Source organism: Ambystoma mexicanum, chromosome 6q, assembly GCF_040938575.1.
Source record: "Ambystoma mexicanum isolate Mex_15411 chromosome 6q, UKY_AmexF1_1, whole genome shotgun sequence".
Taxonomy (NCBI): Eukaryota; Metazoa; Chordata; class Amphibia; order Caudata; family Ambystomatidae; genus Ambystoma; species Ambystoma mexicanum.
This window is the reverse complement of record NC_090937.1, coordinates 496,673,326-496,687,757: the sequence shown is the minus strand read 5'-3', so window position 1 is coordinate 496,687,757 and position 14,432 is coordinate 496,673,326. Positions and strand designations below refer to the sequence as shown.

General features: G+C 47.6%; 1 protein-coding gene across 40 annotated transcripts in view; it reads right to left on the bottom strand.

The window, feature by feature from the left end:
* ANK2 (ankyrin 2) overlaps positions 1 to 14,432 on the bottom strand; it is a 1,645,279-nt gene that overhangs the window by 260,826 nt on the left and 1,370,021 nt on the right. For all 40 annotated transcript variants that reach the window (XM_069630993.1, XM_069630997.1, XM_069630984.1 and 37 more), the window contains one exon: positions 6,187 to 6,411. In XM_069630993.1, coding sequence (XP_069487094.1) covers positions 6,187 to 6,411 — 225 coding nt within the window. The remainder of the gene's footprint in view (positions 1 to 6,186; positions 6,412 to 14,432) is intronic.

Below are 14,432 nucleotides of genomic sequence, written 5' to 3'. Positions count from 1 at the left end.
CGATTATGAATGGTGCCGGTGCTACCGCCCCCCCCCCCCCATTCAGTCCTATGGGACTCGAATGGGAATGGGGAGTTACATTTTCCGATGCCTGGCTTCACGGACCGCCAGAAACACAACTCTGGTGGCAGCCTGACGTTTTTACCGGCACGGCTACCGCGGGAGTTGTAATGAGGCCTCATGTTTTGGGATGTATACTTGCACATCCGAAGGGCACTAAAACGGTGCAGTAGATCATGCAGATTTGGGGGAAAGCTTTGGTGCAACCCATTTTCTTTGCTGCTCTCTTTTCGGATATGAAACCACTTCCACTGCACTATATTATAAAAATGCATTACCAAAACAAAACCTGTCAAGAGGATCGTCATATTAAAGGATACGTGTTGCATCACAATCAATTTACAAAGAGGTTATAGCATCACAACCGTACTGCAAACACATTGCATGCTTTGGTTTAAAGGGTTCCAATGATTGTTCATTCATCAGACTGTCTATATGTCCACTTACAAGCCAAAATCCAAGAGCGTCCAGGACTGCAGGATAGCACAGGGGCAACGCGGTGGTCTTGGAAGCAAGACCAGGAAGAGCAAAGTTCGAATCCCGGGTCCGCGTTTAGAAACCAAACTCGGCGTTATAAAAACACAATTAAAAAGTGCTCAACCGGCGAACCCAGTCCTTCCTTGCTTTTTAGGGCGACAGTTGTGCTTAGAATAGGGTGGCCGCAGGATTAAAAGTATTATAATGAATGATACCCATTGCACTTTACAGCAATCAGGTCATGCCAAGTTCAGCAAGCTTGTGAAGGCACTGTTTCTTTTACGTGTGTTTACTCGCAGAGCACCGTGTTGACACATACACCCACATTCTCCGGGAGATGGACGTGGATAAAATGCACACAAAGGGCTTTCTGTGCCTTTATTCACATGTGCCCCACCCTGCATTAAATCCTTGTGTGATGTGGTAATCCAGCCAGAAACTCCTGAGCAGTTTTCCCCCGCTGGGGTTAATACTCGATGAAGGGAATTGGAAGGCTATCTGTGGTGATTAGTATTCTGACCCCGGAAGATCATGCGTACTCCTACTGCTACGCCTGCCCTATAAAGAGTCAAATCCACTACATTAGGATGCATTGCTTAAGTGCAGGAAGGACATGGACTATTGGGCATCCGTGGCACGTGATGAGCTGGGGGATGTTGTGTCAGTGTGGTATGGTGGCAATGGTGGGGCCCTGGAGCTGCCAAGCACAGACAGTGTGGCGTGACGTGGATGGCAGCGCTGCAACAGGAGCACGTCTTCTACCACACACTCTCCCTGAATTGCGAGGCCTGCATCTCGGAATTCAGTTTGAGTCAGCGCCTGTGCTGTGGTAGCAGACTCACCTGTGCACAAACACCTCTGAGACGTGGCTGCATACCCACACGAGGCTTTAAGAGGAGTGCACAGATGGCGCTGTCAGGGAGCCTGGGCTAAGCAACCTGCACAGACCAATTGCTAACATGAGGAGTTCAGGGGGCCCAGCCACATCAGGATAGAGACCAGAACTTTGCCCATTTCAAACAAACGCCATCTTGCTTTTGGCGATTGCTCATGTGAATCTAATGGGGTTATGCATAGAGCCACACTACATGCGTGCAGGTTTAGTTAGTTATGCACGTCCCCTTTTAATAAATGATGGTGCTGACTGCCGGCGTGCGGCACTGGCAACATTTTTGTGTCGTCTTAATTCTGAGTGTGTGAGGGAAGCGTTGCATGGTCAGTCCTCTCCCTAGAAGCCCGGGCCACCATCTTTTCTGATCCCCTCCCGATAGGGGCACTCACGCCTGGTATACATGAAGTGAGCCATGGTGTAAGGTTTTCCTATAATGTTGCTGCCTACCACCATAGGGAACTCACAAAACTGATGATCTTATCAGAGCCCAGTCTCTGTGGGACTGATGACTGCTGAGGACCAGATCAGCACAGCCGCAAACCACAGAACAGAGCGCCCTCTGCTGCCATCTCCCAAGCGCCAGGGTGCAACCACATATAGGCAGAGGATCGGTCATCTATTAGGTCCTATACAAGCCTGTAGACTCAAAGAGACCATCAAGATATTTGGTTAAAACAGTGTTTACATGTGACTGAGCACCCCAACAAATAGCATTAGAGCCTGAGAGTGGTCACTTCTCACTCCATGCACCCAGAATCCATCACATCTTGTCTTGTCACACTCATGTGTAGCATCTCTATTAAGGCAATACTATTCTGCTGGTATCGACACCAGGTACCTGTCTTGGCCTAGCATTCTTTTTCTAAACACTGGGGACGCAGGACTAATAGTACAACTGAATATAACCATATGCATTGCATGGCTGGAGAACCCATCACTCCAAAGAACCAAAGAAAAACTTGACAAAAGGCTGCCTGAGCTCGACAACTGTACAAGAAGCTGCATTCCTTTAGCACCTGACCCACCATAGCCTGCTAGACAACCCAGCAAGACCCCAGTGCTTGCATGAATGTTAAAAAGCCAGCCGGGGTCTTTGTGCAGGCTGGGGTGGCCTTTGACATCTGAAATGAAAGGGAAATCTGGATTTATTTATTTTAATGCTTGTATATGGGGTGACTCACCCAAAGGCCTCAGGGTGCCCAGACAGACAGAAATCAGAACATGGTTTAACACTAGGACTCAAAACGAAGGCAAACAATACCGCTGGCACAGCGCCCCTGAAACGCCATGTGACAAGCCCCTTTGGGGGTATGAAAGAAGTTTGACAAGTGTTACGTCCATCAAACTAATTCATGAAATGGTGGGAAACACTCCTTTTATTCAACTATTTAAAATCTGCAAGGAGCTTGCCAACCCTGCTGCAGTCTCTACCTCTCCTGTCCCCTCCCAGGCCCTCTGCACTGCACTGGCCTCTCACTTCATCTCTAAAACTCAGGACATCCTGTCCTCACTCTCCTCCTATCACCTCCCTCCCTCTCTTCCTGGCTCTTCCTCCGGCCCTTCTGCAGCCACCCCTCCTCCCTCCTTTTTTGCCCTTCCCCTTTTCTCTGCTGACGAGGTTTCCAGACAAGTCCGATCTATGAAAGTCTTGTCTAAACAGGTTCACCCCTGTTCCTCCAAAACTATCAAGGACCACATCGACTCCCTGGCTCCTGCCCTGGCTGACTTTTGCAACCACTCCTTCGCCTCTGGAGTCTTCCCATCCCCCCTTAAGCACTCCCTTGTGCACCCTCTTCTAAAGAAACCCTCTTCCGACCACTCCTGCCCGACTAACTATCGCCCAATCTCCATCACTCCCTTCCTGGGCAAGCTCCTGTAGAAACTGGCCATCTCACAGCTTAACCTTCATGCTGAATCTGTTGGTAGTGTTCATGACCATCAATCTGGCTTCAGAGCTGCCAGAAGCACGGAAACTGCTCTCCTGAACATCCGTGAGGACCTGCTCTCGAACCTGGACTCCAACACTCCGTGTGTTCTCATTCTGCTCGATCTCTCTTCTGCCTTTGACACTGTCAACCATGCCATCCTGCTCAACCGTCTCCGTGATAACCTGGGTATCACTGGTCAGGCTCTGGCGTGGCTGACCTCTTTCCTTTCCAATCGACCCTCCCAGGTCCAACTGGGGTCCTTCCTCTCTGACATCTTTTTCTCTACCTGTGGTGTCCCCCAGGGATCTAATCTCTCTCCCTGGCTTTTCAACCAGTATCTGGCACTCCTTGCCCTCCGCATCGCTGCTCTCTGCCCCAACTTTCAGTGCTATGTGGACGATACCCAGCTCATTTTCAGGCTACCCTCGGCCTCCTCCTCTCCTTCCCTCATCTCTGACTGTCTGTCTGCTATCCAGGAATGGTGTGCCGCCAATGACCTCTGCCTTAATGCCAGTAAGACTGAGATTCTACTCATCGGCACACCCACTCCCTCCTTTCCTCCAGCTCTCTGGCCAGCCTCTCTTGGCCCTCTTCCTGCTCCTACCTGCAAGGCAAAAAACCTCGGGGTCATCTTCGACTCCACACTCTCCTTCTCTCCTCATATATCTGACATCTCTAAGAAGTCACACTACCAGCTGCACCTCCTCAGAGGTATTCTTCCCTTCCTCTCCTTCCCCCAGAAGCTCACTGTCTCCCCAGCCCTGGTCCTCTAGAAGCTGGACTACTGTAACAGCCTCTATCTTAATCTGCCTGCCTCCACTCTCCGCCCTCTGCAACTCATCCAGAACAGGACTGCGAGACTTGTCCTTGGCCTCAAGCCCAGGGACCGTATCTCTCCAGGACTGAAATCTCTACACTGGCTCCCAAGTGGCTGCGAGGATTAAGTTCAAAACCCTCTGCATTGTCCACAAGGCCTTCTGGGGCCTAGGGCCTAAATACCTTCAACTCTCTCTTCCTAAATATCTTCCTTCCCGAGCCCTTCGCTCATCCGTCTCCAACTCCCTCAGGGTCAGCCGCTTCTCGAAGCAACGAGCTGGGGGTAGATCTCTCTCCACGGCAGGGGCCTCCCTCTGGAACAGCCTTCCTGCCTCCCTGAAACTTGAGGAGAACCATCTCCGGTTCCGGAAGCACCTCAAAACCTTCCTCTTTGTTTCTGCTTTCTCTCTCCCTCTCCCCTGCTAAATTCTTCACTGAAACTGCACTGAATCTGCAACTGGGCCACTCTCTTCGACCTCGGTCCTTGGCCCAGCCACTCTCCACTTGCACTGCCTCCCTGGCAACCCCTGCACTGCGGGACTGTCTCTGTATCCCTACAGCCCCCCCTCCCCAGCACTTGTCTGCACTTACCTTGCACTTGCCACCAACTGGCCCTATTATTTATTTTTTATTCTACTTACCCTGTACTGCACTTCCCCCCTCCCCTTCCCCTTGCACTTTTCCCTCCCCCCCCTACCCCTGCACTTGCACGATCTAAATGACACCTGGCCTAGTAGGATCGTTGTCTGTCTTCCCCTTGTTCCCCCTCCCTGCCTCGTCGCGCCTTGAAACACTTGTGTATAGGCGCGTTACAAATGCCATATCATATCATATCATAACTGGATCTCATGGGAAGGGAAGTCGTGGCCCCAATGGTTAAGTGACACATTGGAAGCCCCAAACATGCATATGAAGTTGTCAGAAGAAATGTGTAAACTCTGCATGTAATGGATGCTTTGCATTTCCAAAACCTTCGAAAAATGTAGTCCACTGGTTCATCATAAAGAGAAGAAAAGAGCATTCACACTCGGGGAAGGGTCATTGGCCAATCAGGTGGCTGGAACAGGTAGCTGGAACAGCAGGCGAGAATACACATTCACTGGCCGCTGTTCTAGCCACCAGAAGGCCCTTCCCTGGGCGGCGCCATATTTTTTTTTTAATGAGGGAAGGCAACAGGGAAAGGGTGCGAGAACGGGTATGTTTTGTTTTGTGGTGGGGGTGAGGCTGTGAGGCAACAGGGAGATGCTCTCTGTTGCCTTCCGACAATCAAGATAGTGCCTCAGGTGGCTGGAAAGAGCGGGCGGTATACAGTGTATTCTCGTCCGCTCTTCCAGCTACCTGATTGGCTGAGCACCCTTCCCGGGGTGCGAGTCGCGGATCTCCATGAGCAGAAATGAGGGCGTATGCTTAAACATGGACCACGTGGCCTTTTCCCCACCTGGCCAGATGGAGTAGGAGGAAGTTCTGTAATCCCACACACCTCTGGCTTTTCTACACAAAAGAACCAATTGCCGTCGCTGAGTTGGATGGTGAGTGTTGATAGGTCTGCAAGAGTCTAGTGTTCAAATGAAGATCACAATCATGAGTATGCGCAGATATCAGGCATATTGCTGTTCAGGCGTCTAACACTGCGTGCTGGAAAAAAAAGTTAGCTCCATGCTTCATGTACAGAAATATCTACATTTTCGAACAGCTGAACATAAAAGAAATATATGTGTCTAATATTAGTCGTGCAACTGTGATTTCAGTTGTATTGGCGAGACCACCGACCTTTAGTGCACTGGTGGCTTTCTGCCTTTCGCACCACTCTCCTTATGGTCTCAGATTTCTCATTACCGGTCCTTAACTTGTCCTACTAGATGGGTACCATCGTTTTGCCTCTACCACTGGCACCCTGAAAGATGTTGGGCATGCTGCATGAAACAAGGCAGCTCCCTAAAAGTTGCATTGACTAAGCCAAGCTGGGAAATTGTTCTCATGTTGAGCTGTCTACACACGTCGAGAGTACCTTACCCAAGGAACTGAGCCCCAGAGGGTCCAACTTCTATGAGACGACTGGCCAGACCCTCCCCTTCCACCATCGGAGGCATGGTGGCTAGCCGGTGTCGCTTCACCAGGCGACAGGTCACTCGCGTGGGTGCAGTGCATTTCCGGGGTGGGATGATGATCCTCAGGCCATTGTGCCGGCAACCTCGCATTGCCCCACCACGAGCATCCACCATGAAACTGACTAGGAAACTGCAAGTGGGGAACAAAACACACAGTATAAAGTATCAATGCTTGTTTTCAGAACTCACATGTGCACAACACAATACCCACTAGCACGTCCTCCTACTTCCTTGTTTACGGGCAACCCGAAAGGTTTGTAAATTACACTTGCCCATATTGCATATCTGATCCTCAATGTAGTCAATGTAAATATCTCTATGCTGTGAAGAGATCAGCATCTCAGGACCTAGAATATCATTGACATGCCTGGCAAGATATGTGCAATTAAAGCAGCAGGGGTGAGGAGTCTAGTTCTTCCCCTGTGCTCAGCTCAATCCTGCCTCTGTTCAAGCCAAACCTGCATAAAAAGAAAGCAGTGACAAACCGGCCATATCCTGTGACAACCCAGCAATCTCACAGAGAACATCCCTTATGCATTTTGTGTACATGAATACCCAGCATGCAAATGTGTAATTGTTTGAAGAACATCAACACCATTCCCATGCTGTTAAAAAAACACCACAGCAGGCAATATAAGTCAGATGACCAGACAGAAGGCAACCCCTCCAGCCTGACCACAGCATGCATCATGATACCCGGTGCAGCCGGGTCACACGCCTCACCCAGCATGCATGGTGAACCCCTCAGCCTGTGAAGTGTACGCTGTGGCATACATACGCCTTGTAATTCAATGCCACATTAGGGTGGGGATGCTAGATTTCATTTGTTTTTGGAGAAGAAAGCAATCGTTCCTTTAATAAGAGCTGGTGAAAATGTTAACCGACTGCCTAAGTGTGTGCCGTCCATCACACTGCAAGTGCTTTGTGTGAGTTTCCATCAATTATTTGCAGAAGGGCACGCAAGGCGCTCTGTAATACCTTTCTCTTCTGAAATGCATGAATTATATAGCCCGTTAGCGTCCACTGAACAGATTCAAAGCAGATCCCACCACAATACACCGTACAGATGTACCGTCTCCTCGGCACATGCCGTACTCGCTTCTCCAGGCAAATCCCATCAGTAGCCATGTGGACGAGGTTGGCAAAATGGTTATTACAAGACACATGAAGAGGCTCATCTGCAGGAATTGAGCCGCTTTGGGGTGTGACTGCAAAGCACTCTGGGTACAGGTTTCAAAGTGTTCCCTCAGAACACCCACTTTGCCTTAGTGAATTATTGCCATTGCAGGATTGGCTCATCTGGCACAAGGGGCACCAATGAGCGCTCTTCAAATTGGGCTCTGGGTCCTCCTGTGCTCATGCCACTCCTATGTATCGCAGATTCCTAGTGACCTTATGGTCCTCTAGGGAGAAAACTAATCACAGGTCATTATTGCAGGCAAAGTCACATGTACTTTCAAGTGAACGTCCAGAGTGATCTTCACACAAGCGAGATAGTTTCTTTATATTGCTTTGCAAAGTTCACAATGTAAGGAGCAGATTTTCCAATGCATCCAATATCACTGATGATGGACCCCCTGGAAGCCATCTTCTCTAATTAGACTCCTTAGTAGCACAGGTGACCACTCCCATACACTGCTCGCTTGGCTCCTCTAATTTCAGGATTCTAAGAAGGTTCACGTGCCAGCAGACATCTTCTTGAGGACGGCACTGTCTCCCATCAGCTGGTTCTATGTTAGGTCACCAAACCAAAAATACAGATGCTACTAAGAATTTGCTTCATCTTAATTTGTGTTGTTGGGGGGGATCTGATTTTCTTAATGTGGACCTCCCCATAACTACATTTTAACCCTTCTCTGGCCACCCTGATAGTGCCCCTTCATGGCTGTATGCACTTTCCTGTACACCCACTGTGAATCTTTCTCATTTTATTAACTATGGCGGCATAGTTTCAGCATGGCCGCTTGCCAAGGTAGGCACATGCTGCTTCCTGTGTACAAAATTGAATATAAGAAACATCAAACATGGTATTGGATTGGTGTGTTTACCTTGAATTACTTTTGATTATCTTTTTTTGATCTGCATATAAAGGGGGTATGTCTTCTCTGTTTGGAGTGTACACGCCAGCGGCGAACGAACAGCCAGGCCTGTGATCACGAGGAAATCGGAGTGCGCGCACTCTTAAAGGTACAGTGTCCCCACTCCCATTCTTCATTTTAAGGGGGTGTCTGCCCTCAGTGAAGAACACCCTGTTTAGTGAATCAGGAATAGGAGCGTGTTGGGCTCCCGATTGGTATCCCCTTACACTTCCGGGCTGCCAGGACCCCCAAACCCATTGGTAGAACTTTACCAAAGCGACTGACCCTCCTGCTTTGCAACCGGCTCTCTTATTGCCATGATATCGGATGAGATTGTGACTGTTTTGCAAATGGCAGCCTTAAAGGGCAGTAAAGCAATTACAGGCAACTTCTCATGGATCCAGCAGCGTAGAGGCGCTAGCGGTGCATTTTTGACCCCAAAACATAAAATCTTTCCCTATTATAAGGGATAATGGGCCTCTAAATGGCTCTTTGTCTGGGGCTGCATCAATCATTGTAACAATGCCAGGAAAGGAGATGAATAAAGGCCCGATAAGGGGCCACGCAGGGTGGGCTGTTATTGGCTGGTCTCCACGGCCCAATGTCTCCCATGTAGCTACCATGTTTGTGAAGCGTTGTTGATTTGATGTGACACTAATTGTTGAATTTTCTCTTAAAATATGCCTAAAATGTTGTTCTTCCATCCAGGACCCCGCTTTGTAAAATAAAATATATAAACCTGGACGAAGGACCCCGGGAATTCTTTCAAATATCACTTTCAATTGAGTTCTTGGTGTTCCGTATTTAGCCCGTGACGTCACCGATGCGGAAAGACGCCCTTCTTCAGCTAGACATGTTTCACAGGCTGCTGTTCATAGAGATGTAGCGAAGACATGCAAATGTAGAACTGTGCATCATTCCCCCAGACACATGCCAACATTCCATTCCATACAAGGAGCAAGAGACCCCCTACAGGCTTTAAAGTGTAGCTGCACGGGGCATACACAGTGTCAGAAAAACAACATTCTGGTCAGGGTGCCTCAGAATATTATCAGATCAGCCCTGGGCAGTGGAGGTAGAAACTGAATTTTTGAAACATGTTGGAGGGGAAACCAAGGTAAACAGTATTTTTAGATAAATGTAGCCTTGGCCTAAATTGCTTAATAGTGAAATCTTTTTTAAATTGATCACACCTGTCCCTTCTGTGACTGGCGAGGGCAAAAAGAACATAACACCTCTGTTGTTAACTGGCAGAGCTGGGAATCTGCAAATTTGGGGGGGTCACTGTGGGCAGCTGTGAAGCCCAGTCACAAGATCCACAGTGCCCGCCCTGTCTGTAAGGAACAGGGTCACTTTACCATGGATTAGTTTCCACGGTAAAGGTCTTCAAACCCCTCAAAAAAAAAAAGAATTGAGGGTCACGAGGGTGCACCCGTGAAATAAGGGGAACCAGAGGCCTGCAAACTGGCTCACTAAATAACTGGGGTTGGAGGGGGCATAGGGAACAGCAACAAGCAAATCACAATAATAGGACCTATAAACAGTGACCCGGATCCTTCTGGCCACTGGCCTCAGTGGGTGATTAGAGATACTTTGTAAAGGTGAATCGTGGCTAGTCTGGGAAGACAGGGCATTGTACTGCACATTGCCCCATTCTCTACTCAAGCAGTGCATATATTCTCGGGTAATGGATTGGTTTTGAACCACGGTCAGTGCTAAGGATCACACACCCACTAGCGCAAACCAGCATAGGAAAGGGAAACCCATTGGAAGAATCAAATCCCTCCATGAAGTGTCCTGTGGTGACGCTAACATCCGTTTAATTCATTCAAAGTAAAAGGCACTACATAGCACTTGAGATGATGACTCTTCTTATAGGTCTAAGTGATGGGCTCTCTGAAGGGAATTCCAAGAAGCGTGCCTGGTGGTGCCATTGCGATTATGTACATTGTGACAAGGATCTACTAACACGAGAAGGGTCAATGAACAGGTACCAGATCACAATGACATACAGGGACCCATTGTTCTGTAAATTGTAAACAGTGATGTGCAAAAGACCGCCATTAAGCAGGGCTCCTCTAGGACACCTTGGCTGGGGTCAAGTGTGAGCTGGAGTTTTCAGGTGCCGGCCCCCATAGCAACATCAGAAAAGGACAGGGTTAGCACCAATGTTACAGGGGTAGCTGCTATAGATGCATATCCTGCACATTAGCCGATTCTTTCTTTTTTGGTGGGTTTGGAAATTATATCTTGTTTTTCTTAAAAGTAAACAGTGTGGACTGCAGCCATGATTACGCCTTGAACGACTTCCAGTGACATCCACCCAATGCCGCACACTAGGCTACCTTTAGATTGGCTTTGTTGCTTCACAACACTGGTTTGAGACAACATTTAAATAGTGAATGCAGGAACCCACTGAGCAGTTTAAGAGGGCTGGATATTTTTCACCTTTGAAGAACACTGGGGAAGGTTTAGAAGGGGGAAAATATACGCATAGCAGCCAAAAATGCAGGTTTGGAGCGAAAACACAACAGATGTAACAAAACGGGCATAAACAGGGCAAGGTTTGCCACAAAGGGTAAAGGGGTATGTGCCTGGCATGGGCTTCTAAGCAGACAACAGTCCATGTACTGTTTGCAACCCTGCATCACCTAGTGCGCTGGAGTGGGATGCATGTGAGACTCAAAGAGGAAATGGACTCCGGTTGCAGGTAAGTAACACTTACCTTTTGCAAATTAATTTGTGAAGAGTTGACATGCTGTGCATAGATTGTAAAGCAGCCCTGCCCCCCATAGCTGCGGAGCAGGAGTTGATGATGAAGTGATCCAAAGATGTCCAGGAAGGGCTCCACCAACTACAGAATATTGTTGCTGTGGAATAGCTACACGGCACCATCTTGCGAAAGTAGGAATCCAACTGTATTTTTCCAGATATATGGGTATTTTCTAAAAGGAGGACTCCCCAAGGAAATGAGTAATTAAGCTTTTGTAATGAAGCTTTTATGGGGGCACAACAAGCCCTTCGCGTAGTGATGTCGTACTTGTTTGCTTGAACATGCTGAACTACCTATCTTGTTCCAACCGCTTCTGCAATGTGATTGACTTTATGGGTGAACAAGGGCTACAAAGAACTGTGCAGCCTTTCAAAGGTTTGCACTCGTAGCTCTGTAACATATAACAGCTCTAAGTGGATCTGACTAACACAGTGATCTTTTATCTAGAGCCTTTGAGTCTTTTTAGAAGGTTGAGTGTTAAATTGCTTGGGTTAGAATCCTGGGTGTGTTCGTAGCACACATTGCCTTCACGAATTTAAGTGGATGGTTCTGCTATTGACAGATGTTTAAATGACCTCTCCCTCCCTCCCTCCCAAGACAGGTAGGCACAATTTAAAAAGTCCCTTCCATGACAGCTCCTTGATTTCATATTTCTGATAGGCTCTGAAGGTGGACTAAACCATATTGTAAACAGATGAAAGTTATGAGCTAAGACAGGTTTCTGCATGGAGGGCTGGGGGCTACCTTTCTAGGAAAGCTTGAATGAAAAGAGTCTTGAACGAAGAATTTTTCTGACTTTGCCCACAAATGCAGACCATCCTAAGGGGTGAACCCTGACAGAAGAATACACCAATCTGCTTAACTATGGCAGGTCTGTGAATGTACCCATGCTTCTTACACTCAGATGGGAAACGCCAGAAACTCCGTAGAACAAGCCAGTTCCATTCGATGCAAGAACGTGTCCATGTGGCTGAACTGTGTCGGTTGTTTAAATATCATGTTATGTTGGAATATTGATCTGCACAGGCTTTAACATTTCAATTTTCAAGCTGCTAATTATAGCGATGTGGGACCTCAACAGGAGGTGAATGTTTAGTGATCTTTAGCTTAACTGGCCTCTCGTGTGTTGTAGCCACAATAGCAAAAGATACCACAACATGGATCCCGGCACTCAGCCTAAAACCTCACTCAGTTCTGGAGCCCCTGCCTTATCTGAAGCAGGATGTGTACAGGGTTGCCTCCTCGGTTTAAGCGCCTTCGCTGCCGTGGGTAAGAACAGATCGTGATTCGATGCCGTGCCTCAAGGAGGAAAATGGCATCGTCTGGTTCTCCCTCTTCGTTTGTGATTCCGCTTTACAGTCGAGCGAGGCTCCTTCATAATAGTTTGTGATAGGAATTTCCTCACCACGTCGGCCATATTGAGTTTCCTGATAGGAAGCGTAACCTCATGGGCGTCTATTGGCTCTAGGACTTTATCCGTCAGAGGTTTACTCTTATTTGTTAGTGGAATGGGGTGGAAGTATCTATTTGTTTGTGTCTGCCTGCTTCCTCTTCCCTTTGTATTCCGATGCATCTCAGAGGCTTGGCATGATGAAACCATTTGTATTTGTTTGTGTTCATTCATTCTATTTCTACAGTGTCTGGAGGTTCCACAAAGCAGTTAGTGGAAGGAAGAGGTAGAGGATCAGAGAGCAGAGGAATCTTGATAATAGATCCTAAGCAGGATCTGGCCCACCAGTGATTCCAAATAAGTGAGTTTGATGCTTTGAGAAAATACCAGCAATATGCCGAGCAAATGTCTAACATCTCCTGTATGATGGCTCTAGACCTTGCTGGTGAAGCATGAAGTGGCCCGATTAGACATCTTCATTTTTTACATTTTGGGAATTTACATTACCAGCTATGATTGGCTCCTTGTAGATCTGTCCCCACCTGGGCTAATGCCATGGCTTCTGCTGAAAGCTTCTCCGAATGATTAGTATTTAGGTTTCAACCTGGATAACCTCAACGTTTACTCCTTGTAACTCTCTGCAACGAATTACTACTCTGGTGCCTCTTCTTTGATTTTCTGCCTCTGAAACTTTTGTCTGTGACTGAGCCAAAAAATGAATGGAAAAGACTAATCTGGACCGAATGTTGATGTTTGTAGCATTGCGGGGTTGAGGGTCCACGTAATAAGGAGTCATTTGAAAAAAGACGCACCCATGGCCGACATCCACAGATTACACTTTAAGGACAAAAAGCAGGATGACATGTCTACAGCCAAGCACTAGATGACAGGCGTATGCAAAGCCTGTGCCTTTATAACATTTGCACACTAGGCAAAAAAAAACTGAAAAATGTTTGCTTTGAAATTGATGGTGCTGATCACAGTGTTTCCACACACACACACACACACACACACACACACGAGCATTTTCAAGAGCTATAGATGTTTGTTGCTGTAAAAGCAAGATGCTTTTTGGTGTCCAGTGGGTCATATGTTGTGCCTGACTTTGACAAAGGTCCTAATAAACCACCAGTTTTTTTCGAGCAACCTGCAATTACTTTGGTAACAGAAATAGCTAAAGGTGAGGTGCGTTGCGGCCATGGACACACTTGGCAAAGAACCCAACTTTCTGCCATGCGTCTATATAAATCCTTCTGAACCATCGCATGTTAGTTTCATCAGACACAATAGGGGACTCAGGCCATGCATGTATGACATCATCACAAAAAAGAAGGGGTTAGGGATGCCCCACATTCACTAGGGTGCATTCTGAAACGTGTCACCCATGTTAAAGAAGGTCATCAGGGCAGAGGGGAAATGGGGTGACCTTAGACTCCCCCGCTCCTGTAAGGGATAACAGGGAGAAAATACCTAAGGACAATCTTAAAAAACAACCACATTCAGAAGGTGTTAACATCAAAGATGTTTTTCAGAAAGTTGTTTCCATAAAGAACGCTCAGAGGCTCCTCCCATGATTGCAATGTAGGCAATCTGACTCAGGATTTTGCATCCAGCGAGGCCTAATATCCCTGGGAAGTGACTATTAAGAGATTACCAGCCAGTGCAAAGCCAAGTAGACCTAGTTTGTGATCAATTCCACTGGACACTACCCGGACGCACACAGACCACCGGCCCAGAACTGCTAACCAGCATCTACCCAGCACCCTACTCAGGGCTGTTCTCTTCTTGTTCAAATGGGAGCCCCCACCCCAACTTCAATGCCTTGAGAAAGACTTCGGTTGAAACGTACCTCGGCTGTTTTTTCTGTTTTTATGGTTCACCAACCTGGTATATTGTGCCCTAGGTGTTAT